The sequence below is a fragment of the Eulemur rufifrons genome, chromosome 20, assembly GCF_041146395.1.
Source record: "Eulemur rufifrons isolate Redbay chromosome 20, OSU_ERuf_1, whole genome shotgun sequence".
Taxonomy (NCBI): domain Eukaryota; kingdom Metazoa; phylum Chordata; class Mammalia; order Primates; family Lemuridae; genus Eulemur; species Eulemur rufifrons.
Window position 1 is genome coordinate 43247438 of NC_091002.1, and position 25804 is coordinate 43273241.

The window sequence follows — 25804 nt, forward strand, 5'->3', positions numbered from 1 at the left end:
TGTTTGCAGACACCTCCCTGGATGGTTATGACTGACTTTCCCGCCCCAGCCTGTAAGAATCCTATAATGGTTCCATAGTGGCATGTTTATAACAAAAGATGAAACATGAATGGAAGAGAACCACAAACTGTCAGGTTGACTGTTCACGAGTTTTTCTGTTTCAGCAGAAGGCTGCACACAGCAAGCTATCCAGGTAGGCTACTTATTCATTACTGAACCCATGGGTGTGTGCACACGTGTGCAAAGCACCAGGACGCTCACTGCACTGTGGCAGCAAAGGATGGGAAACAAACCTGCCCATTTGCCTCGGTCCATTCAGGCTGCTGTAGCAAAATACCTTCGACTGGGCAATCTACAAACCACAGAAATGCACTGCTCGTGTGCCTAGGGGCTAGAAAATTCAAGATCAGGGTGTCTGGTGAAACCTGCTCCCCATAGATGGTACGATGTCCTCACATGGCAAAAGGGAAGAATGAGTTCCCTTGGGCCTCTTTTACAGGGGAATGGACCACATTCATGAGGGCTCCACCTTCGTGACCCGATCACCTACTAAATGCCCCACTTCGTAATACCACCACATTGCGGGTCAGGATTCCATCATGTGAATTTTGAAGGGACAGAAACATTCAGACCACAGCACTGTTCATCAGAGACTGGTTAAATAAGCAGGGATCACCCATAAACAGAATTCCCAACGGCCCCTAAAGAATAAGATAGAGCTGTGTGCACAAAATGGCCCAATCTGCAAGATATGCTAAATCAAAAGGCAAGGGGCTACAAGGTGTGTCTGGGGTTCTATCCTCTGCACCAAAACAAGAAGATATACATGTAGACACTTGCACCCGCACAGAAAACCTCCATGACAAGCTGATAATTTTGGCTCCCTATGGGGAGGAAGGAGCAGGGAAAATTTTCCTGTATATTCTTTTAGTAACATTTGCATTTTTTGCATTCTACCCATATTGTCTCTGGGACTAAATGTTTTTTTTTTTCCAGCTAAATTCATAAAATTCATTTATTAAGTGCCCATCTGGTCCTGTGGGGACCAAACATTAGAAGAGAATCCTTGCCCTCTATTTCCTTACAATCTCCTTGCAAAACTGAAGTGTTCAGCACAGGATAAAATAAGGATCTTGTGCCACCTGAGCCCCAAGTCCATTTCAGTTAATCCATTTAATTGTCACCTCATTCGTGTACTTTCCACCTGCACTGAATATAACATGTACCCTTTTAATACAGGATTAATGTGACTTTCAGGTCAATGGTATTTACTGAACACTTAATAGCAATAATAATTAGGCAGGTAGTCACAGCTTCTTTTTTGTCTCTCATGCATTCACGAAGTATGCCCTGTGCGCTCACAGAGGGCCCAGCCTTCACCTAGGCATTGAGCATTTACAGTAGTGAACAAGACAGACGAGGCCCTCCTCCCATGGAGCTTGGAGACTAGTGAGAAAGATAGTCAGTAAACAACTTCCCAAAAGAAAATAAGGCCAGGGGCAAAGGAGTGGGTAGAGAAGGGGTGTGGCTCCAGGAGACTGGGTGCTCAGAGAGGCTGAGGTGAGAGTTGAGCTGAGTGACAAGAGCAGCTGCCACACAACCACACGAGGAAGTGCAATCCGGGCAGATGGAGCTGCAAAGGTAGGAAGAAGCCTAGCACACTGGCAGCGTGCAAAGAAGACTGACTGCAGCTGGGATGCACCGACCACAGGGGAGAAGGTAAAAGGCAGCGGAGGGGACAGACAGCACAAGGTTTTGTCACCAGGGCAAAGAGTCTGGATTTTACTTCACACACAGTGGGGACCACTCAAGGGTTACAAGCAGGTGAGTGGCAAGATTTGATTTATATTTTTAAAAGGTCCCCCTGGCTGCTAGGCATAGAAGATACTGCAGTAAGCGAGAGTTGAAGCAGATAATGGGTATAGGGTTTCTTTGCGGGGTAATGAAACGTTCTAACATTCACTGTGGTGACAGCTGCGTGACTCTATGGCCTTACCAAAATTGCTGAATTATGCCCTGGGTATATGAACTATACCTTAATAAAACTGTCACATTCACAACCAAAAAAACAAAAAAGTAGAAATAGGGATTATTTAGAAGGCTGTTGCCATCATCCAGGCAGGCAAAGGCAGCAGCGCACACTAAGGTGGTGGAGTGGAGGGTGAGGAGAAGGGTACAGGTTCTCAATGTGTTATTGATACACGACCTCTAAAATGTTGAAAAGAAAACAGAAATGCACTATCTCACCTAATGCTCACAACAGTCCTACAAGGTGCTTGCATTGTCCCATCTCCTAGTAGATAAGCTGAGCCCCGGAGGACTCAGAGACTCGCCCAAGCTCTACTGTATCTGCTGCGTCTCCTCCTGGGTGGCGGAAACAGCAGCGGAGCTCAGGCCTGTCTGATGTCTGACCCAGACCCTGAGCTAAGAGCTCTCTGTACCCACACTGCCATTAATAGCTTCATCTGCACAGTCATTATGCAGCTCTACTCTTTGTCCAGCCTCTCATTTCATAAACTGGAAGGTCCCCAGGGGCCATCAGGAGGGACCATCCTGCCCACGCAGGAGCTTTCCTGCCCCACACCCACTCATCTCCACACCAGTTACCAATTCATGGCCCCTCGGTGCCAAAGTCCCCTTTCACTACCTGCTCTGGGACGATGGACTAAGTTCCTTTAGGCCTCTCTCCTTTGTTTATTTTTTGTTAATTATGCAAATAGTTACTTTCATGTACCACATCACTCTTTGCGCATGTGTGGGACCCAGTATTTGCACACACATACAGCCTTAAAGAAGCATATTCACAGAAAAAGAATACAAAAGATACTATTAATAGTATTATTTCTAGGGAGCGAAGAAAAGGAATGGTTGGATCTATGAGGTCACTGGGCTTGTACTTTTTACAGCATACACTTCTGCAGGGTTTTAAGTTTTTACAAACATGTAATACTTTTCCAATGTTTTTAATTTTTAATTATCATGGCTACATAACAGCTGTATATTTTATGGGACATATGTGATGCTTTGATACAGGCATACAATGTGTAATGGTCAAGTCGGGGTAACTGGGGTACCCATCACTTCACACACTTTTCCTTTCTTTGTGTTAGGAAAATTCTAATTCTACTTTCAGTTATTTAAAAATATAAATTATTTTTAATTATCAGTATTAATTTTTAAGATAATATTAACTAAGCAGAGGTCCTGGGGTCCTAAATTTTGGGGCCTGTATGCTTCATGGACTTATATTAGGGGCCACAAAATCCAATGCCCCCAGGGAAGGCAGGTAAAGTAAGTTGAGCACCTTGGACTGCTGCATATGGATTGTGGCAGGTGGGGCAGAGCAAACCCGTCTGCGGTGTGTGCCTCTGTCCCTCATGATGAGTGCAGTGTCAGGCTTTCTCAGTAGAGGGTTCTGGGGGGACGCACATGGGACCCATCAGCTGTGCCTCACCAGCCTACCAGCACCCTGGAGGCCTGCTTCCTGCTTTCCCCATGGGTGCAGGCCCTGAAAGCCAGCAAACTTCCTTGCCATCCAGTGGCCTGGACCCCACCATCTCCAACCAGATCTGAACCCCTTCCAAATGTGTACTTACTTGGGTCCACCCCCTTGGCCCTAGGATACCACACAGAGTTTTCTTCTATCCTATACTTACTCTTTTCACGTAGTTTAATAAGTCAATTTCCTCCATCTTCTTCCCGCTGGCTTTAGCTAAAGCCACCTCCACCTGTGAACGTCAGGCGTGACAAGCACAGGATCCAGGCTTAGCCAAGGAGAGCCCGTGATCTTGTGGATAAGGTGACTCGTGTGAGAAGGGCCCATGAGACCCCCAGATGGGATTTTACTAGAAATACTAGGAAAGAAGGATTCTTCAACCTGGAGTGAAGACAAGAACATAAGCTAAGAAAACAAGCCTGGGGCAGACACCCTGTTCCCAATGAAAGACTAGTCAGCCTGAAAATCAAGTCCACAAGCAGCACTCCAAAGAGAGCAATGAGAAGTTCCTGATAACCTTGGGAGAGGGCAAAGGTCTACCCATCCCTGGACTTTCAGTCTCAGAATCAGTAAATTGGTTTTTGTTTTATTTTACTTTGCTCAAGCCAATTTCAGTTGGGTGCCTGCTTACCATTACCCAAAATCTCCTAAGATTCCTGTCTGTCACATGGCTGGACCATCCTTAAACACATATTCCTAGTGGCTTTGTGTGTCTTCGATTCTAATTTCTAAAGGTACACAACTGCTGAAAGCCTGCGTTTTATCATCCTGTCCTCTCCACGCTGACTTCCTTACAGCTGTGCTGTCCACCGTGGTAGCTTCTACCAAGTGTAGCTATTTTAAGTTTAAATTAATTAAAATAAGTAATTCAGGACCTCATTGTCACTGGCCACGTGGAATGCTCCACAGCCACATGTGGCCAGTGGCAACGGACTAGATTGTGCAGAGAACATTGCCGCGTGGCTGAGGGCTCTACTGGATGACGCTGCCTGAGAGCATCCCTTTCAAGACATCTCCTTCCACCGCTCTCTTGAACTGATGTCCAGCCCAGAGGACACACACCTGAACATTATTAAGTGGACTTCTCAACAGAGGGAAACTTGCCTACACACGGTTTCTCAAACTTCAGCCATTTTCATACACACATGGGATTTCTATGATATTCAAATACCTCTACCTTCTACCTACAGGATTTTGTCTAAATTTGAATACCTTACATTACTGGTTCCCAACTAGAGGCCATTTTGTGCCCCCAGAGTGGGTGAGTATCTGGCGATGTCTGGAGACATTTGTGGCTGTCACAACTAGAGGATGCTCCTGGCATCTAGTGCACAGAGGCGGCCAGGGATGCTGCTAAACACCTTTCGAAGCAAAGGATGGCCTCCGCAACAGAGGATTATCCAGTCCGACATGCCACTAGCACCCAGGCTGAGAACTCCTACCCTAGGTTTTATATACAAATGATTTGTTGTAAACGGATTTGCTCCATTCACATAAATTTATTTGAAAATGTAGCCTCACACCACTACCATAAATGGAAACCAGTATCACTTGCCATAAACAGGAGCTAAACGACAAGATCAACACAATGAAGAGCAAACCGTGTCACTCAAGTCCAGCCAGATGCTGCAGCTGGCTGCGGCGCTGAGCCTGCAGCCTGCTCCACTCCGCTCCTCCTTGCCCCAGAGACACTAGCAAGTGCTTGGTGTCAAAAGTGGGCCCTGACGGGTTGCAAATATTGAAGGAAAATTGAAAAAAAGAAATAAATGTCCTTCTAAATGTCTCAATGTGATTTAGTCCCTGTCCATAAATTCCTTCTTAAACATTATCCAGCAGCACCTACAACCATCACCCGCCCACATTTTCAGAACTGCTGTCCAGCCATAGAAACTTCGAGCCTGGTGGCAAATTTACAAGTGACCAAATTTTCCCGTATCTGTCCAAACAGAAGAGGTGGAGACCAGGCGCCCTGTTAATGGCTGGATTTATCCCTGCAACTCTCTCAACTCTCTCCTCCCCTGGTGGCTGCTGCCACACCCTATGTGTCTGAAGGATGGACTTTAGCCCCCGGGAGCTCAAGAGGAGCAGTTGCCCTGAGCAGTGTGGTGGGGGGTGTCCCCTTGGTGGCATGGATGCTGCAGTTGTTTCTTAACACCAAACTGAACTGTCACTGGCCACGACAAAGAAACTTCTATTCCACATTCTGGGCTGGGGAGATGAGCTACCGGACAGAATCCCTTAACAGTGAAATTACTGAACAGCTGGAAACAGAAACGACACTCAAGAGCCGCAGTTTCAGAAGAGCAGGACCACGTGGGCCAGAGGGAGGAACGCTGGTACTAAGCCAGACAGACCTGGGTGCGAATCCCAGCCCTGCTCCCCACTGGCTACTCATCTTTGATTCTTTTCCTATCTGAAAAATGATAATAATAAGACCTGCCCTGCCTTGAATTACTTTGAAGATTAGAGGTTCTATATATAAAGGGCATAGGACAGTGTCTAGCACATAACAGGCATTCAGTTAATGATAGATACTATTTCTCTTCAACTATTTTTTCTAGATTAAAAAAAGAAACCAGGAAACAACTTTCACCTGAGTGAGTGAGTCTTGCAAAGTTAAATGGAATAGCTATTCAACTAGGGTAAGATACAAGTTTATAAAAAAACTTAGTTCACCCTGCTTCTTGCCTAGACCATTTTATATATAAAGGGAAACCAAAATGGATTTTTTTATTATCTGACTCTAAAACAAATAAAGGTTTTGACAGCAGAGAGTCTGCTGACCAGATGGGCAGTAGTTTCGTGCAATGTGGCTGAAATGCAAGGGAAAAGCACACGTTATGGGAGCAGGGCCAAGGAAACAATGTTTCTGCAAAAGGTAACTAATGTTACAGGGCGTTGGCCGCCACAGAAACCATCCTCTCTGCCGCAGGTGCGGCTATAATCAGTAGGCACTCAGGAAATATTTGCTCACTTTCCTGTGTGACGCACCAAACTTTCAGGAAACCAGAGAGTCTGGGAAGGAACAGTCTCATCATTGTCACTGGACACATCCAGGAAGAATAAAAGAAAAATTAAAATCAATATATCAATATGGAGAAAACCATCTACAGCAGTGGTTCTCAATGGGCCTGGGGTGTGAGTTTGACCCCTGGGGACACTTGGCAATGTCTGGAGATATGTTTGGTTGTTACGTCCACAGGACAAGGTATGACGACTGACATTTAGTGGGTAGACACTAGGGATGCTGCTAAGCATCCCACGAGGCCCAGGATGGTCCCCACAAGGATTATCTGGCCCCAGTTGTCAGTAGTCCTGAGGCCGAGAACCCTACTCTAGAACAGCGCTGCCCAAAACGTGTCTGTGATGATGGAGAGGTCCTGCATCTGCGCTGTGCAACACAGTGGGCACCAGCCACGTGTGGCCGTGGAGCACCTGAAATGTGAAATGTGAATTTTATTTCATTCATTTAATTGATTTAAATAAATAGCCACATGTATCTAGTGGCTCCCACACTGGACAGCGATTGCTAAGCACTGATACCTCAGGGCAGGGAGTGGAGTTAGAGGAGTGGAAGGGAAGCTATGGAGGGAAACTTGTGCTCTTCCTTCTAAGTACATCTAAGTGGCTCGATTTTTTTTTTTTTTTTTAACTCAGAGAATATAAAATCTGAAATCAGGAAGAATGCAAAGAAGGAAGCTAGTTCACTGAAGTCTGCACCTATCTCTAGCCACAGGAAAGCGACCGGCTGGAGAAGTGGGACTATATCCATCACCGCATGAGAAAAGCCAAGTCAACGTGGCAATTTCTCTTTAAATGTCAAGCTCAGACCCACCGAAACAGCCAAGTCTACCCAGAGGGATGTACCCTACACAAACACTGGTCCCGGCTGAGCAACGGGAAATGCAAGTGGATGCTCGCAGCAGCAACAGAGAGAGCAAGGTCCCGGCGATGACAGAGGCACCCCTGGGCTACCACCTTGTAGCAATTACAAGAATGAGGTGGAGACATACACGCTGGCAGGGCAAGATCCACGTGGTTAAGTGAGAAGAAAACGCATAAGTCAAGAACTATGTATTTATTATTCTACATTTTAATAAAAGCAATACATGTTAATATAAGCCTGGGAAAAAATACTGAGAAACAAACACTCATACGCCCCACTGTCAGTGTCAGTGCTCCTGAGGGAGGGGACAGGTAGGGATGGCGGAACTTTTTCCTGTTTCGCCTCCCCCGACCACCACCCCCAGTCTGTCCCTATTGGTCTTCTGTGGCCCAGGAAGGCATGACTCCTCTTAGAAAAGTATGACTCATGTGGCGTCCCACTCCCACGAGGATCCCGTAATTTTAAGACTCAAGTCCAAGGCTCTCACCTTTTTATCCCAGCCGATCTCTCATTAACTCACCCTGCCGCAGCCAAGGCAGGCATGCCAGGGAAGCCTGCGCTCTCGCCTTCCCCCAACACTCCACTGTTCTCCAGCTACCCAAGCCCTGCGCCAGACTCACTCACTCACAGACCCCTCCTGCACGCCTGTGCCCTCATCTTCTGTCTTCCCTCCAGAACCAACTCTGTGCTCTTCACAAAGAGAAGAGGAAGCAGCTCTGGCTCCCTTAGACTTTACTTCTCTGTTTTCTCTCTAGAACAGGACTGGCAAACTCAAACCTACAGGGGCCCAGCAAGCCACATAACAGAATAAATGAGCAGGGCGTGGTGGCTCATACCTGTAATCCTGGCACTCTGGGAGGCCGAGGCAGGAGGATAGCTTGAGCTCAGGAGTTTGAGACCAGCCTGGGCAAGAGTGAGACCCTGTCTCTACTAAAAAGAGAAAAAATTAGCCAGACAACTAAAAAATAGAAAAAATTAGCCGGGCATGGTGGTACATATCAGTATTCCCAGCTACTCAGGAGGCCGAGGCAGAAGGATTGCTTGAGCCCAGGAGTTTGAGATTGCTGTGAGCTAGGCTGATGCCACAGCACTCTAGCCCAGGGAACAGAGGGAGACTGTCTCAAAAAAAAAAAAAGAATAAAAATAAACACAAGGCCCAGTGGGACGGGGTACACCTCCAGCTCCTGTCAGGCTGTGTTCCTTGCAGAAGCCCAGCACAACAGACCATGTGATTCTTCAAGACAAAGTCAAAGACAAATTCTGAAGTGCAAATAATGTTTAAATGTTGGCAAATGATTCAGTCTTTAAACATTACGTCAAGCCACACAAAGATATCACTTTTCACTTAGCACAATGACAAAGGTCAAAAAGCTTAATAATACCTGTGCTTGGTCAGAATGGGCAAACAGGCACTTTCACGGCAGGGAGGGTCTAAATCAGCACAACCTCAGAGAGGGGTACTTGGCAACAACTATCCAAAGTACAAAGGCACATTCATCTCGAGGAATTCCCCTTCAAGATATTCCATATAGTCTAACAAACATGAGCACAAGGACTTATGTTCAAGGTTATTCACTGTAACATTGCTAGTAACAGCAAACCATTAGAAATAATCTAAATGACCATCAGTGGTAGACTGGTTAAACAAACTATAGTACCATTCAATGTAATACTATAAGGACATTAAAATAATAATAATAAACAATGAAGAAGGTTGTAATATACTGATATGGAATGAGCCCAGGGTATACTGTTAAGTGGGAAAAAATGTACTGTGTAATGTGTGCCAATAGATGAATAAAAAAGGAAAATCTATGTGTGTTTCCATATAACTCTATAAACATAAAAATACATGTGGGTTTTTTTGGTAAATGCTTAAAAATTCTCTCAAACAGCACAGAAGAAACCAATAAAAGTGGCTGTCTGGGGGGGTACAGGCTAGGTGACTAGAGAGGGTGGGAGGGAAGCTGACTTTGCAATGGATTCACTTTTCTATATATGATTTAAACACTGAACTATGTGACTTTGAGTAAACCTTTTTTTTTTTGAGTCTGAGTCTCACTCTGTTGCCCGGGCTAGAGTGCCATGGTGTCAGCCCAGCTCACAGCAACCTCAAACTCCTGGGCTCAAGCAATCCTTCTGCCTCACTTCCCAAGTAGCTGGGACTACAGCCATGCGCCACCATACCCGGCTAATTTTTTCTATATATTTTTAGTTGTCCAGCTAATTTCTTTCTATTTTTAGTAGAGACAGGGTCTCGCTCTTGCTCAGGCTGGTCTCGAACTCCTGAGCTCAAACGATCCACCTACCTCGGCCTCCCAGAGTGCTAGGATTACAGGCGTGAGCCATTGTGCCCAGCGTAAACCTTTTTTTAATTTAAAAATAAAACAAGAAAACCTCACCCTGCTACCCAAACAGCACACAGCTCTCAATCTGCAGCATCAGATCTTGGCCCTGAGCTCATGGGTAAGAGATCACACACCATTCACCTCCCATCCCAGGCCGGGCACACAGAAGGTGCTCTGTCACTAGTGTGGGCTGATGACTCACTCTTTGGGCCCTTCCACCTGCCCCAGCACACCTACCTTACCTCATGCATTTACACTCTATCCAGAATGTTTGGTTTTCGGTACCAAAACAGGTCTAGGCCATAGCACGCAGCCAACTCCAAGCACTAGGCTACACGATGCCAAAGAACCGAACAGAACTCAGTGGAAGGCAGTTCCCCAGACACCAAAACAATAAGCTAAAACATTATTAAGGGCTGAATATATGCCAAGCACCGTAGTGAAGCCCTCAATGTGAATTACTTGCCTTAATCCTCCCAACAGTCCTATAGTGGGAGCTTTCATTCTCCCTCTCTTGCAAGTGAAGACACTGTCCCTCAGAGAGTCCCGTAGCTGATAAGGGGCAGAGCCAGGACGTGAGTCCAGTAGGTGGACCCCAGAGCCAGCCCTCTCAGCCACGAGTTTGGTGTCTCCTCCTGTTGTAGAATCTGAGAGCCACCTCTGAACTGTCTAGATGGCAACCTAGAGAGGAACTCAGATTACAGGAACACAGCAGGAACACATCAAGGGTTCCCCGTGGCATTGCCCAGTCCACCTCCCTCCTCCCTCCAACCCTGCTATGGTGGCTAACACTGCTATTGTACTTTCCATGAGCCACACGCTTTAGCGTCTAAGAACTCTACACACATTAACTTATCTAAGTCCTCAAAACCATTGAGCACTATCATCATGCCCATTTTTCAGAGAGGGAAACTCACATGCCCAAGATCATACAGCCAGTAAGTGGCAGAGCATAAACTTGAACCAAGACAGTCTGGCTTGAATCCATGCTCTTAACCCCCCAAGACTCTCAGCAGCCAGCCCTTGCCTTGGGGAGCCGCCACCTCCCCTAGGAACCTGTTTTCCTCACCCTGCTCCCACGGAGACCTGGGCAGCAGCCTCTGCGACAGCATTGCTCCACCTTGGGCGTGGCTTTGGCACTGAGACAGCCCCAGGAAGGCCATGTTTCCAAAGGTGCTTGTAAAATGCCTGAGGTTGCGAGTTAGCTTTAGAAAACGGAGTGGAGATGCCGAGGGCTGACTATGATGACAGCTCAGGTGTGCAAGAGCACTCGGTAGGCCGAACATTCCCACCTTTCCTAATGTTCCTGCGGCAAGGGAATGCTAAGCTGGGCTCCAATAACTATACCGCAGACCCCTACCCTTTGGAGGGATGTAAGACATTATTGTAGTTGGTCCTGTCATCTATAAAGCTCTGTTGCGAGGAACCATATATAGGTTTTCTGTTATTCATTCAAAAAATATTTATTGAATGCTTACTGACAAATACATTTAAATAACTACCCAACGTGCCACCGTGAGGAGTTAAGCCCACTCAGTACACCTACAAAGCATTTATTATGTAAAATGGCAGGCGGAGAAAGCCGTCACCCAAATCCTAACCCTGCGACATGGAAAAAAAAAAATCCAGGCTTTCTCAGGGTGTAAAATGGCAGAACCCTTCTAGAAAGCCACCTACTAATAACATGCATTAGAGCCCCTGAACACCCACACATTCCATTTAACCCAGTGACTTGGGAATCCGGCTGATGAAAATTCTCTGAAATGCAGTGGCAAATTTGTGCGTTGAGATAGCCTCTACCGACTAAGTTGTAATTGACAATAGCATGAATGCACTGAAATGTCACTTAACAGTCCTCCATTAAAGATACAGATCAGATGGCAGCACCTAAATGTTAACAGTGGGACGCAGGGCTTTCAATAATTCTAGCTACTGCATCTTTAACTTTTCTAGAACAGGAATTACTTTTATAATGGGAAAAATAAATCCCTAGTGTTTGGAAGTCCTGTGCGGAGCCCCAGAGCCGGGGAGGGCTCTCAGGCAGGGTGCTGAGGTTGAGTGTGTCAGGTCCTGCCCTCGGGCCGTGCGGACCCTCTCTGGCTTCGCCATGCGGGAGTATCTCCCCAGCAAGGCCCCAGTCCCACAGCCCCTCCTTCCATCACTTGGCACATACAGCTCACCGCTGCTCAGGAGGACGTTAGTCACTATCTGATGAAGGCGCAGCCTCAGTTAATGCAATTTCTGGGAAATGCTAGAAATCTCGGTGATGCGGCTGCTCCGGGAAAACTGCAAGGACTATAATGGGGGCATCTTCAGCCAAGAAGCAAATATAAGATCAATTTGAGAGCTGTAGCCCAGGCCTCTGACAAGAGGCAGGTAGCTGCATCAGTGGCTCCTTCCTTGAAGCAATGGGCCATGTGGATAAGGAAGGAAAAGGAGGAGGGAAGGAGGAAGAAAAGAAAAGGTCTGGATTCCCCTTTTCTCTATGCAGAAAGGGGTTCCCTTTTTTTCCTTCTTTTGGCTCCAATACTCAACGTGCACCTTCACTGAAAGCCCACTGGGTGCCCTGCCCAACACACACACCCTTGATGAACTAGGAATGCAGACTCCTTGGGATTATTAATGTTTCCAAATAAAGCTAAAGGTGCTGGGGTCAGGCACACTTCACTGGAACCGTGACTCCCATTCTTCATTCACTCACTCATTGACTCCATCAGCAGAAATTTGCTGAGCACCTACTATGTGCCAGCCTTTGTGTTAAGCACTATGGTGCATACAACAAGACAAATAAGGGCACTGCTCCCTTGGAGCCTACATTTTGCAGGTAAGCAGGTAGGAACAGAACACAAGCACATGCACTCAGTGAGAGGTGGCACCTTTACAGGGGACAGTCTGTGAGGGCCTCTCAGAAGACACAAGTGAGCTGAGAGCTGGGAGACAAGCACAGCAGCTGCAGAGCTGTGGGACCCAGGCTGGGTATTTAACCCCTCTGAGCCCAGCTTCCTGGAAAACAGAATAATGATAGCACTTAGTATTGGACTATGTATAGAGGCCACAAGACAATCCACCTAAAATACCTAGGGCAGCAGTACTGGCACCTAAGAAAACGAGAGCGTTAACAAATTCTTAGGAGAACACCCATTATGTGTCATGAAAATGCAAGCTCCGCACTGTCGGGGATTTCTGTGTCTTCACTGCGGTATCCCCAGCGCTCACACTGCCAGGAACAGAATAAGCGCGCAGTAAATATTTATGGAGTGAATGAATGGATGAATCAACAGTAGTTATTTTAAGTCTTCATGCTATAAATTTTGGTTAACTTTTTTGTGACTATATAAAGCTTCAAGATCTAGATTTTCTTAAAAATAGCTAGCAATCCTCTCAAGTGTCCAAAAACAGGGTCAAGATTCTTAAGCACTGGTTTTCTGTGGTGCCGTGCACAAAATTGTTTTTTTGAGTGTCACTTTGCTAATCGGGCTTATCCAACCCCAGATGGGTGACTTCCCAGGCCTTGAGGGTGGGGGGTGTCTCATTCAACTTGCCTTTTGTTAGCTTTTGGACTGACTCTGCTTTGGGGGGCTGGCATTCAGAATGAAAACATTACTTACAAGGTCAAAATAAAATATGAATCAACCTGTAAAAACATAAGGTATCAGTTGAGTAAATTACAGATGTCTACTCAAAGAAATATTACATTGCCATTTAAAATGTCATTTGCAAAGTACACCATTATGCAGAAAACTAAAATGCTACGTGGAACAAGTAAAAACCCATGTGCTACGTGGTTCCTATTCATAAAACAACATGCACACAGAAACAAGACAGGAAGAAAACATCATCTGCTAAAATGTTTGTGTTAACTGTGGTTGTCTTGGAAGGAAAAGTAACACCAGTATTTCCTTTATCAGTTTTCTCTGTGCTCCAATTTTTTCTTACATACACATACACTCAATTTTTCAATTACAGGAAAATAAAGTTTATACTTTTTTTTACTGTTTCCCTTATAACACATACTACTCCAGAAGAGAGTTGGAGACCCAGAGGCAGAAAGGCTGCTCTGATGTGACAATTTTGCCAGTTTAGGGTCGGTGTGGCCATGACTTGGCTAACCTATACGTCTAAAACTAAATCTCAGTTCAAGAAAAGGAAGTCACTCTCAAGTCACAAATTAAAAATAAATTTCTTAAAATGCCACTATGCTCTCATCAGAATGGCTGAAAGGAAAGAAGACAGGCAATACCAAGCGTTGGTGAGGATGCGGAGCAACTGGACTTGCTCCTGAAAGTGTAAATTAGTACAATGGCTTTGGAAAACTATTCTACTAACGCTAAATGCAAGTAGACTCTAGGGCCCAGCTAAGCCACATAATACATACTAAAAGATGTGTTCAAATATGTTCACAGCAGCACTATTCAGGACAGCCAAACCTGGAAATAGCCCAAATGTTCACCAAAGAGGAGCACAGATAAACAGATCATGACACAGTCATACAATGATGCTGTGGTCTGAATAGCCGTATCCCCTTCCCCTCAACAAAAATCACCTGCTGTAACTGGACACTGCAGAAAAGCTAAAATAGTCTTCTACTTGAGAGGGCATCAAGACAGATCGCCATACACCATTTGCTACTAAAGTTCAAATCAAAATGAGTTTTTAAACAATTAAAATGAGGCTAGGCTCGGTGGCTCACACCTGTAGTCCCAGCACTTTGGGAAGCCAAGCCGGGAGGATCACTTGAGGCCAGGAGTTCCAGGCTGCAGTGAGCGATGATCACACCACTGCACTCCAGCCTGGGTGACACAGTGAGATCTCGTCTCTAAAAAAATCAAATAGGCCAGGCGCAGTGGCTCACGCCTGTAATCCTAGCACTCTGGGAGGCCGAGGCAGGAGGATAGCTCAAGGTCAGGAGTTCAGGACCAGCCTGAGCAAGAGCGAGACCCCGTCTCTACTAAAAATAGAAAGAAATTAGCTGGACAACTAAAAATATATACAGAAAAAATTAGCCGGGTGTGGTGGCGCATGCCTGTAGTCCCAGCTACTCGGGAGGCTGAGGCAGGAGGATCGCTTGAGCCCAGGAGTTTGAGGTTGCTATGAGCTAGGCTGATGCCATGGCACTCTAGCCCAGGCAATAGAGCGATACTCTGTCTCAGAAAAAAAAAAAAAGAAAGAAAAGGAAAAAAAAAAGAAAGCTGACCTCATGATCAAGAACAATAGTGCAGATGTGAATTTCTCACCCACTAGGTTTTTTTGAGTTTTATTTCTTTTTGAAGACAGGATGAGACACCTTAAAAGGACAACAAAGAACGCAGCCACTCACAGTGAACATTAATTTCCTTCATCCAGTGGCTCTCAACCAGGGTGATCTGACCCCCCAAGGGACCCTTGGCAATGTCTGGAGACATTTTTTGGTTGTCACAGGGGGGTCAGAGGGTGCTACCAGCATCTAGTGGGTAGAGTCCAGGGAGGCTGCTAAACACTCTACAGTGGCCAGGACGGCCCCACAGCAGAGAATTACTGGACGCACAATGCTGACAGCGTCGAGCCTGAGAGGCCCTGAAATCTAAACTGACCAAGCCCAACTTCACCTCTCATCCCCACAAACCACCCAGCGGAGGTGCGAGATCCCGCCAGGCCTGTGTTATGAGCAGGGCACTGCTGACCTACACGCTGCTTCTTCCTTGGGGACAGCAGCCAACAGGCTCTTTCCTGGCATTCGGCAAATGCCACAGAGACTTCATTGGGATGAAGGATGAGCATCCGGCCTGCCCACCTTTCCAGCTCTCACCAGAGCCTTCTTTTCCTCCCCGCAAGACTCCCCTTCCAACTGTCCCCACCAAGCCCCCTCAAACTCTGTGTAGACAAAAATAAAAGCAGCATTAGCACTCCCCAATCAGCCTGGTAAACTAATCAATGTTTAAAAATCATGATTTTCGGCCAGGCGTGGTGGCTCACGCCTGTAATCCTAGCACTCTGGGAGGCCGAGGTGGGCGGATCGTTTGAGCTCAGGAGTTCGAGACCAGCCTGAGCAAGAGCGAGACCCCATCTCTACTAAAAATAGAAAGAAATTATATGGACAGCTAAAAATATATATAGAAAAAATTAGCCGGGCATGGTGGTGCATGCCTGTAGTCCCAGCTACTCGGGAGGCTGAGACAGGAGGATCGCTTGAGCTCAGGAGTTTGAGGTTGCTGTGAGCTAGGCTGACGCCACGGCACTCACTCTAGCCTGGGCAACAGAGTGAGACTCTGTCTCCAAAAAAAAAAAAAAAAATAAATCATGATTTTCGTAGATAATTTGGCAAAATAGAAAAAAATTTTTTTAAACTCTTAGCACAATCAGATTGTCTTTGCTCTTGTAGCTATAATGTTGTTTTTAGCCTGACCGTGCCATTTTAGCATAGGCTACTGCTTCCCAGAATGTCAAACATGACATGGGGCATCTACAAACCTAATGAACTGTACTGACTTCATATTTTTCTTTAAATCGATTCCTTGTTTTTCACTTAAATGAATTCTAAAAGAAAAGTTCCTGCCATTCCTATAAGGAGAAAACAAGTATCATTTGGCACAAAAAGGAAGAACCATAAAAATGATTGCTAACACTTACATGTTTGGCTGAGAGTCACCCAAAGTGATCTCGGCAATGTTTCCCACCGCCCAGTCTCTGAAGACATGTATCAATCTTTCAAACCCACACAAATTAAAGAAAAGAGACATTATTAATAAAATCAGCACCATTCTAACTGTGTAGGTAAAAGTCATCAATAAAAATGTTACAACCGTTCTCTTTCTTTCGAAATTAAACCAAACTCCACCACTCTCATGAGCGAAGCTAAGGGCACTTCAAGTCCACTTCAAGAGGCAGCCAAAAAATGTGGCCAGCCCTTATCACTGACTTTCATCACCTGCATCTGAGCAAAGATACCAAAAGAACTTTCTGTTCTGAGAAGAGCCAAAAGTCCAAAGAGGGATGGTTCAACGCCTTGCCTCCTCCTTCCCACTCATGGCACACATGGCTGAGGTCGAGGTCAAAAGGTCACCCCATCTCCTTGGAGACTGGTCCACAGGGACCTCCGCTGCAGAGTAGCTGAGAAGAGCTCTTTCCAGGGAAGCTTTGCAGGCGGGGCTCCTGTGTCCACACACTATCCCTCGGAGTCCCTCTCTGGGTTTGGAATGACACACCCCCTGGTCTCCACACAGACAGGGAACACCTGGTCTGGCTTTGGTCATTGAAGGACAGGGCAGGGACTTGGTAACTGGAAGTGGATGGCACAAGTGCAGCTGGGCAGCTGGCAGAGGACGCAGAGATCACTTCCCGATGGACCGCTGCCAAGGCTCATTCGACTGTTCTCATCCAAAGGGAGCAAAGAGCTGTTTGTGCAACTCTCCATTCCACCTTGGGGAGGGAAGGTCGGGGAGTCTCTGGATCACCCCCTACGCCTTTATGCTGTACACCTACTGCAACCTCCATCACATCCAGGCAAGGATTTTAGAGCATCACACAGCCCTGTACGCTACAGGCCTCAAACTACCTCCATTCTCTCAAAGGAAGGACGACACACACACACACACACACACACACACACACACGCGCGCGCACCTGGTACACGGTCGATCCTCATTATTTGCAGTCTCTGTGTTTGCAAATGCACCTGCTCCCTAAAACTTGTGACCCCAAATCAATACTCGCAGAACTTTTGAAGTCAGACATAGGCAGTGCGGCCAAAAATCTGAGCTTCCCCACCCACACGTTCCCCCGCTGAGGTTGCATCAGGCTCGCTCTGCCTTCTCTTGCAGCTCACACCCCATAAACAAGAGTCCTCTCCATGGTCTGTTAGTGCCACATGTGTTGCATTTTTGTGCTTTTTCTTGGTGATTTCTCTATTGAAGGTGCCCCCCCACCCCAAGCACAGTGCTGACGTGCTGGCGAGTGTTCCCAAGCACAGGAAGGCTGGGATGTGCCTTCCGGGGAAAACGCATGTGTTTGATAAGCTTGTTCAGGCACGAGTTACAGTGCTACTGGCCGTGAGGCAGAGGTGAATCAATCAACAGCACACACGAAATATGGGGTCTTTAAACAGAAACACACCTAGAACAAGGTTCTGTACAGATCAGTTGACAAACATGTTGTGGCCAGAGGCTTATAGGAACCTACCCCTGTATTCCCCCTGGGAGCAACGGTTCAGTATTAGGTAATTCTGTGCTCACGGTGACTTTCTAGGACATAACTCCTGAAAATAGTGAGAGTCGCTACCTCCACCGTGTCAAAGAGAAAGGGTGCTTTAGTTTCCTTATCAGTGAAATAAGGTTTAAAAAAATACCAACATCAAAGGGCCACTGTGCAGTGCGAATAAGGAAATACTAGTTCAAAGCCAAAACACTGCAGATCCTAAATAAATATTCATTTTTCTCCTCCACAGTCAGGTAATGAGTCACACAAACACGTCAACGTAAGTTCTGTGCTCTCAGGCAAGAGGCGGACATGAGCTTTGAAACGCCTCTGACGCAGCCACCCGGGCCCAGTCACCTCCCTGGGATGGAGGCCCAGGTAGGAATCTGCTCCCAGGTCTATAGTATTAGACCCTATCTGTATTAGCTTCTCGCTGTAACAAATTGCCACAACTTTAGTGGCTTAAAACAATGCAAATTTATTATCTTACAGCTCCAGAGGTCAGAAGTCCAAAATGAGTCTCATGGGTTAAAAATCAAGGTGTGGGCAGGGCTGTGTCCTCCGCAGGTTCCACAGGGAAATCCAGCTCCTTGCTCTCCCAGCGGCTAGAGGCCCTGCCTCCCCCAGCTCGTGGCGCCTTCTTACATCTTCCAGGCACAGCGTAGCATCTTCCAAACTTTCCATAACTGATGCTCACTCTCCTGCCTCTGCCTCTCACGTTTAAGGACCTCTGTGATTACACTGGGCCCAAGAGGATAGTCCCGGATGACCTTTCCATCTCAAGATCATGAACGTCATCACATCTGTGAGGCCCCCTTGCCATGTAATATAACAACGTCATAGTGATTAGAATGTGGACATCTTTGCGGGCCATTATTCCGCCCACCATACCGTATGTGCTGTAGCCTCCAAAAGAATCCAAATTTCATATTATTTGATTCCTTTCCATTAAATGCTTGGCTTCTTATATCTTTATTAGTATACCTTTATAAGATTCTTCACATAAATTGTATAGTAAATTTAAAAATTTTTTTTCTGTGTATCATTATGTTCTGACATCTTAAAAAATCTTTCTGGCTGGGGAGAGACTGCCCCTCCAAGGCTGCCCAATTCTTAAAGATAACAAGGGGCCCAGGCTAGAGCATGTCTTTGATATGCAAACTAACCAGTCCAGAGCCACACACCTCCTCTAGACAACATTCCTCCACCTTAATCATCCCAGGTACCAGTCAACTAGATGGCATCCCCATAGCCCGGGACTCGCCCATAACCAAACTAGCCAATCCCACCCTGTTCATACTCCCCTTTCCCATGGAAAGCCCAACAAAGGCTCTGGGCTAAACCTTCCCCTCACTCCTGTCTCTGCCTCCCGACCGCCCTGGCGTCTTTCCACTGTGGCCCAGCGTGTGTGACACAGCATGCCTCCTGTCTCTAGGACTTCTTGAGTATGATAAACTTTGTTTTATTTTCCTAAGTGTCTCCTCTTGTAACCAACCTTCTCTGACTGACCTTATCATAAAAGAATACAAAACATAATTCCACCAAAAAAAAGTCTTCACTAGAATGTGGGTCTAATGTTAAGTCATCTCAAAAGCCAAACACGACCTAACTAATCTCCGCCCCCCTCCCCCCGCCCCAGTGCAGGGACAAAGGAAAAGGCAGACCAAGGGGATCCAGGGATGTCTTCTCTTTGCCTGCCATCCCCTTGTCCTGGCTCCTATGCCCCAAATACATACACAGACAGACAGACACACACACACACACACACACACTCACAAAGCATTCCGTCAGGACATGCAGACTTGATTCCATGAACCAGCGAGGATCTCTGAGCCAGCAAGAGGCATGATCAGAAGATGAGAAGGCAGAAGTTTGAGAAGGTCCAACAGACTTCTGCCTGGACCATCGAGAAGAGATTATCCTCACTCCATCCCTAGGAGCACAGGTTTGACTCTACTTCTTTTATAAATACATAGGTTGGCTTCAGTCCTCTTCTCTCGACAGTATTTATTGGGTACCTACTCTATGCCAGGCTCTGTGAAATGGTGATAAAGATGTCAATGACCAGGGCCCTATAGTGTCCCCAGCTGAATGATCACACCAGCACATGTCAAACTGCAACTAGATGAGAAAGAAGAGGAGCAGGTGCTCTGAGAGGCTCCCGGAGTAAGATCTGATCTCTACTCAGGAACATCAGGGGAAAGCTCCCCTGAGGATTCAAGACCCCCAAAAGGCTGCGTGGAGGCCAACGTGAAGAGGCAGAGAAGGACATTCCAGGCAAAAACATGTGAACAGCATGTGCAAAGGGCCTGTATCACAAGGGAGCCTGAGAGGAGGAGACACTGAGCTGGACCAGGAAGGGGCCGCAGTGTGTTGAGATGAGGACGGAGCAGGCAGGGGCCGCAGCAACACTGCCCGACAGAAGTCTCTGTGAGGCGCAAACGCTCTGTATCTGCACCAGCCAACACAGCACCACTGGCCACATGGGAGTGACGGGCACTGAAATGGTGGTGAGTGTCCCTGAGGAACTGAAGTTATAATATGATTTACACTGTTTTAAATCAGAATTTAAACAGCCATGTGAGGCTAGCAGCTGCCACATGGGACAGTGCAGGGCTAAGGCACTCAGGGCCTCACAGCCACTGAGGGTCTGAAGCAGAACACTGTCATGACCACACCATTTGGCCACATCTTCCCTGGCTGCAAAGAGACCTCACAAGACAGTGAAGAGCACAGATGCAGGGGACAAGTGGTAATGGTGACAATGATAACGAGGACCATGATGACAAGGCTGGTGGCAGTGCTAATGGAGATGTGAACAGGTTCCTGAGCGATTTAGGGGATTAGTGACCCATTCTCTGAGCTTGGGAACACCCAGGAAGGAAGAACAGGCTCGTGGTAGGAGCAAGACCACAAGTTTGGTTTTGGCTGGGGGGGGGGGGGGATTCAGTTCCTTCAGGCCATGGGTGTGGATGAGCTCATCCAGCAGGGCAGCGGGGAAGGGGAAGAGGTCCAGGACCAAATTTTGAGCAATGGCAACATTTAACAATCAGACAGAGGAAGATGGGGCAGGAGACCCATGGGGCTCTCAAGGAACACACAGAAAAAACTGGCAAACTGGCTCTCGATATCTCACAGTAGACAAGGAAACTGAAAACACACATCCACACAAGGGCTTGAATGTTCTTAGCAGTGTTACTTATAGTAGCCAAAAACTGGAAATCACCCAAATGTCCATCGTGGTAAATGGATAAACAAAATATCATATATCCATACAATGTAACTCTATGAAGCAATAAAAACGAACCTCAAAAGCATTATGCTAAGTGAAAGAAGCCAGCCACAAAAGACAACATACTGTGTGGCTTCCTTCACGTGAAATTTCCAGAAAGGGCAAACCTACAGAAACAGAACAGATCAGTGGTGGCATGGGACAAGAGAAGGGATTAACTGCAAACAGCAGGAGGGAACTTTTGGGAGTGACAGAAATGTTCAAAAATTGTATTGTAGGCCAGGCGAGATGTCTCACACCTGTAATCCAGTTTTGGGAGGAAAACACTGTATTACAGTCAAGGTTGTACAACTGCATAAATTTGTTTTTTTAAAATCAATGAATTGTGCACTTTCAATGACTATATTTTATGTTATGTAAATTATACCTTAATAAAGCTTTTAAAAAAATTATGGTAGAATATGTACCTAAATATCAGCTCTTCTTTTTCAATCCAGTTCATATGCAAAACTTCCTAATATCCCAAGTTTAAATATATCAAGCATCAAAGTATCCTTGTCCAATTTGGCCATAAAACTTAGAATTTATTATTATGACAAGGCAAAATCTCAGGCTGGCTGGAGCCTAAGCCCCTTGTTCTTTCTGCAATATCAACCAGGGCCTCTACAACTGGATTGAATATTTTATATATCTATTTTCCTGAATTTGACCACGAAAGAACAATGAAGTCCATAACATTTCTAAATTTCCCATCATCGAAGGCCTTCTCCTCTCAAAGGAACATTCTGGAGACCCCAATAGCAAACCTCATGCAAACACCTAATTATCACTATTAGTGCCAGGAAACACCTAAGGCATGTGGAGCACTTACTGTTCTAAAGTTTATACAGATCAAACAACCCTATGAGGTATATATAATTACTGTTATTCCCACTTTACAGATGAAAAAACTGAGGCCCAGAGAGGTAAAGTAGTTTTCCCAAGATCACACAGCTAATAAGTGACAGAGCCTGGGCTCGAACACAGCCCCCTGACTCCTAAGCCTAGGCTCCTAACAATCTCTGCTGTGTCACCGAGAGGGGAACTCCATTCCGCCAGAAGCAAAGGACATGACATCATAAAATCGTTCTCGGCAACATGGGGCAAATGCCTGGTTTCCTAACTAAACCATTTTAACGGTTTTCTCAACATCAGGATGTGGTAACTTTCTCAAGAAAGAAAAGAGCTGTGGGGTCAGAGGATTCCTCCAGCAAGGAAGCTGCATGTCTTGGCAGCACCTGTTGAGTGACCCCAGAATTACACTCTGTCCCCCAGGACATGTGGCTTGTTTTTTGGTTTTTTGGGTTTGTTTTGTTTTAATCACAAATCCCCACCATTCTACAGCTTTATTGCCTAGAATCATGAGATGAAATGTGTGGATCAGAGTGCGATGCGCACTGCCTGGGGAATGGACACGCTTGAAGTTCTGACTGGGGGGGATGGGGTGGGGGGAGGGGAGGGGTGCACACCTACATGATGAGTGTGATGTGCACTGTCTAGGGAATGGACACAATTGAAGCTCAGACTCGGGGGAATGGGGAGGCATGGGCAATGTATATAGCCTGATCTTTTGTACCCCCATAATGAGCTGAAAAACAAACAAATAATAAAAATAAAATAAAAAAAAAAAAAAGAAATGTGTGGATCAGTTTCAAATCCACCCCCTCTATCTCTGTGACCATGAACATGTTATTTTTTATTAGAGACAGGGTCTCACTATATTGCCCAGGCTGGAGTGCAGTGGCAATTCACAGATGCAATCATAGCTCACTGCAGCCTCAAACTCCTGGGCTCAAGCCATCCTCCCACCTCAGCCTCCAGAGTAGCTGAGACTACAAGTGCATACCACCACACTTGGCCACTACGAATAAACTAACATTAATCAATCTTAGTTTCCTCATCTATAAAATGGGGGAATTAACCCCCAAAACTCACACAGTTGTTGCAAGAATTAAAACAGGTCCATTGATCTCAAGTGCTGATGCATCATGTATTAATATCAGTTTCTTCTTCCTTTAACTCACTCCTCTCACCACTGCCTCCCCGCCCCCCCCCCCCCCAGTTATATTTCAGGAAGCCCCTCCATCTATCTCTCTGTACTTTCAAACTTTGGGATCCCCACCTTGACTCCTAAAATGTAGATTATATACAAGAACATTTATGCAAACGCATGCCACTCTGAATCCATGTCACTGTTCAGGAAATAAATTAGTTCCAAAGCTGGCAAATTCTAAAGAGGGTGTGATCCTCCATTCCAATACTAACCAGAAACTTTTTATTGTACACAAAATAAAATTATCTGCACCCCTCCCTCTGGGCCTCCATATTAACAGTGCATATTTCTATCATGCTAATAATGATCACTTTTAAGTAATAATCTGCATTTTTCTCTCATGCACTGAATCAGAAGTTCTCAACTATGACTGTATATTAAAATCATCAGAGGAGCTTTGGAAAAAATATATATAGAGAGATAGATACCCAGGTCCCACCCCGGATTCTTAATTCAAAGATCTAGAATGGGGGAGGAGATGGTAGTTCTTTGAGTTCCCAGGTGATTCCAAGGCACAGCCCGGGCAGAACACCCACCCTGTTGGGCAGGTCTTGTTTAATTCACATTTGCATCCCCACCACCTGGCACGGCGCCTGCACATAGTAGGCGTCTCATAGTTGTTCATGGCAGGAATTAACCACAGGACGTTAGAGTCCACTGATTATATTAATTCATTAAAATATTTACTGCGTGTGTACTCTATGCACCAGGCACTGTCGCAGGCATAGAACTGTCATCACTAAAACGCAGAAGAGCAGTGCAGGAGGGTGCGGGAACTGTCTCTGGGTCGGACGATCCGGAGGTCAATCTCCATCTTGCAGCATCTTCCCTGCAGCCCTTAATGTCCTCAAGCTCCAGGCTCCTCTGTAGAACATCCGTGGGGCCCCCTAGCCAGAGGATTCAGGGAAGCCAGGGACAAAGACCCCACAAAATGGCAGCCGGCACCATTCTTCTTCTTTTTTTTTTTTTTTTTTTAACTTCACTGACACCTGGTGAAGCCACCCTAGGGGTTCACCCTCCCCACCCCCTGCGTCTCCGGTTCCAAGCAACTGACGCTGCAATAATCGGCCGCCACAGGGAAGTGCCCAGATGCGACAAGACACTCAGTGGAAGGGTGGGTCGCGGCGGCCGCAGGCCCCGCCCGGCGGCGTTCGCGGCGCGCAGAGGGCAGCAGGCTCACCTGGGCGGCCCGTGGGAATGCACATCTCCAGGTCCCGCCCCCAAGATCTCTGATTGGCAGGTCCAGGTGGCGCCTGGGAATATGCATTTTCGCCAGCTTACTCCCCCACCCCACCCCCACCCCCAGGTAAGTCTGTCGAAGGCGATGCCACAGCCCTCAAACCTCAACAGGTCACGCTGCCATCTCAGAGCAGGAAGATGGCAAAATACCAGTGCGTCCCAGCTCTCCGAATGGGGGAAAACCCACGCCTCTGTTGCCTAGGTTGCCCTCGGGGTCTGCCACTCCGGGAAGGGCACAGCAGGTGGCAGCCCCTGCCCCTGCGAGGGGGTTCCTTGCCCCAAATTGTATGTGGGAGGGGGACCGGGGGCCAGTGTCATCAACCGGCCACCAGGAGCCCCTCTCACCCTCTTGCGGCTGCTAATTCGGGTCCACCCTGAGCCGGAGGGGCCAGCGGCCAACGCGGGCGCAGGTGGTTCTCGGCGCAGCCTCTCGGGGCTGGAACCCAGAGGCGCCGAGGGGGAACCCCGCGACGTAGGCCATCCTCCCCCCCCCCGCCCCGAAGCTAAGCTTATCCAGGCTCCCGGGGAATGTTCCGCTCCCGGAGCACGGTTTGATACCAGCCAAATCGTAGTTACGACACAGAGTAAGCACGAAACACTGAAACGCCTAAAAAGCACGGCAGATCCCAATCCGCGGGCGCGTAAACAGCGCCGGAGCAGGCCCGGCTTCTCGGGTTTCTAAAGGCGGGCAGGGGGGCCAGGCAGCCGAGCGCTGGAGCCCACGGGGACGGCTCAGGCTGGGGCCCGGCGCGGGCCCTCCCCTGATGGGGAGCCCAGGGGCCTACAGCCTCCCGGGCCGGCCGCGGGCTCATGGCGCCGGCCGCGGCGCGCGGCCAAGCTGTCAGGCCCGGCCCGGCGCGGGGCTCCGGGCGCGCGGACAAAGGACGGCGGCCGGGCCCGGGCCCACTCACCCGGCACGGGGCCTGCTGTCCATCCGCTTCTTCTGGCGCACCGGCTGCAGCGGGATGTTGTCCGTCATGTCGGCGGCGCCGCCCGCCTTGGCCGCCGCGCCCCCAGCGCCGCCTGGGCCGCCGCCCGGTCCGGCCTCCGCGCCGCCGCCCGCCGGCGCCGCGCCGCCCCGGGGGAGGAGGCGGCGGCAGCGGGCGGGCCGGGCCCGCAGCGAGGGGGCGAGCTCGCGAGCGCCGGGCCACGCGCGGAGCCGCCCGCGCGGCCCGACCGACGGACACGGGCGCACCATGGGCCCGAGCTCCGCGCTGCGCCCGCTCGCTCCGCGCGGCGCCTACCACGGGGGGCGGCCGGGCCGTGTCCGCGCCGCCGCCGCAGTGTCCCCGCCCCCGGCCCGCGCCGCGCGCCCCCCACGCGCGCCCACCCGGCCACGCGC

The 25804-nt window shown here is 47.8% G+C and overlaps 1 protein-coding gene across 2 annotated transcripts in view; it reads right to left on the reverse strand.

Moving 5' to 3' along the window:
- Positions 1–25487, reverse strand: part of ATP9A (ATPase phospholipid transporting 9A (putative)) — a 114217-nt gene extending 88730 nt beyond the window's left edge. Inside the window, exon 1 of one of the 2 annotated variants that reach the window (XM_069496244.1) lies at positions 25374–25487. In XM_069496244.1, coding sequence (XP_069352345.1) covers positions 25374–25441 — 68 coding nt within the window. In that variant the 5' untranslated portion in view covers positions 25442–25487. Of the gene's footprint in view, positions 1–23910; positions 23944–25373 lie in introns of those variants that run through there. The other variant, XM_069496245.1, reaches the window with a different exon arrangement.
- Positions 25488–25804: the final 317 nt, after the last annotated feature.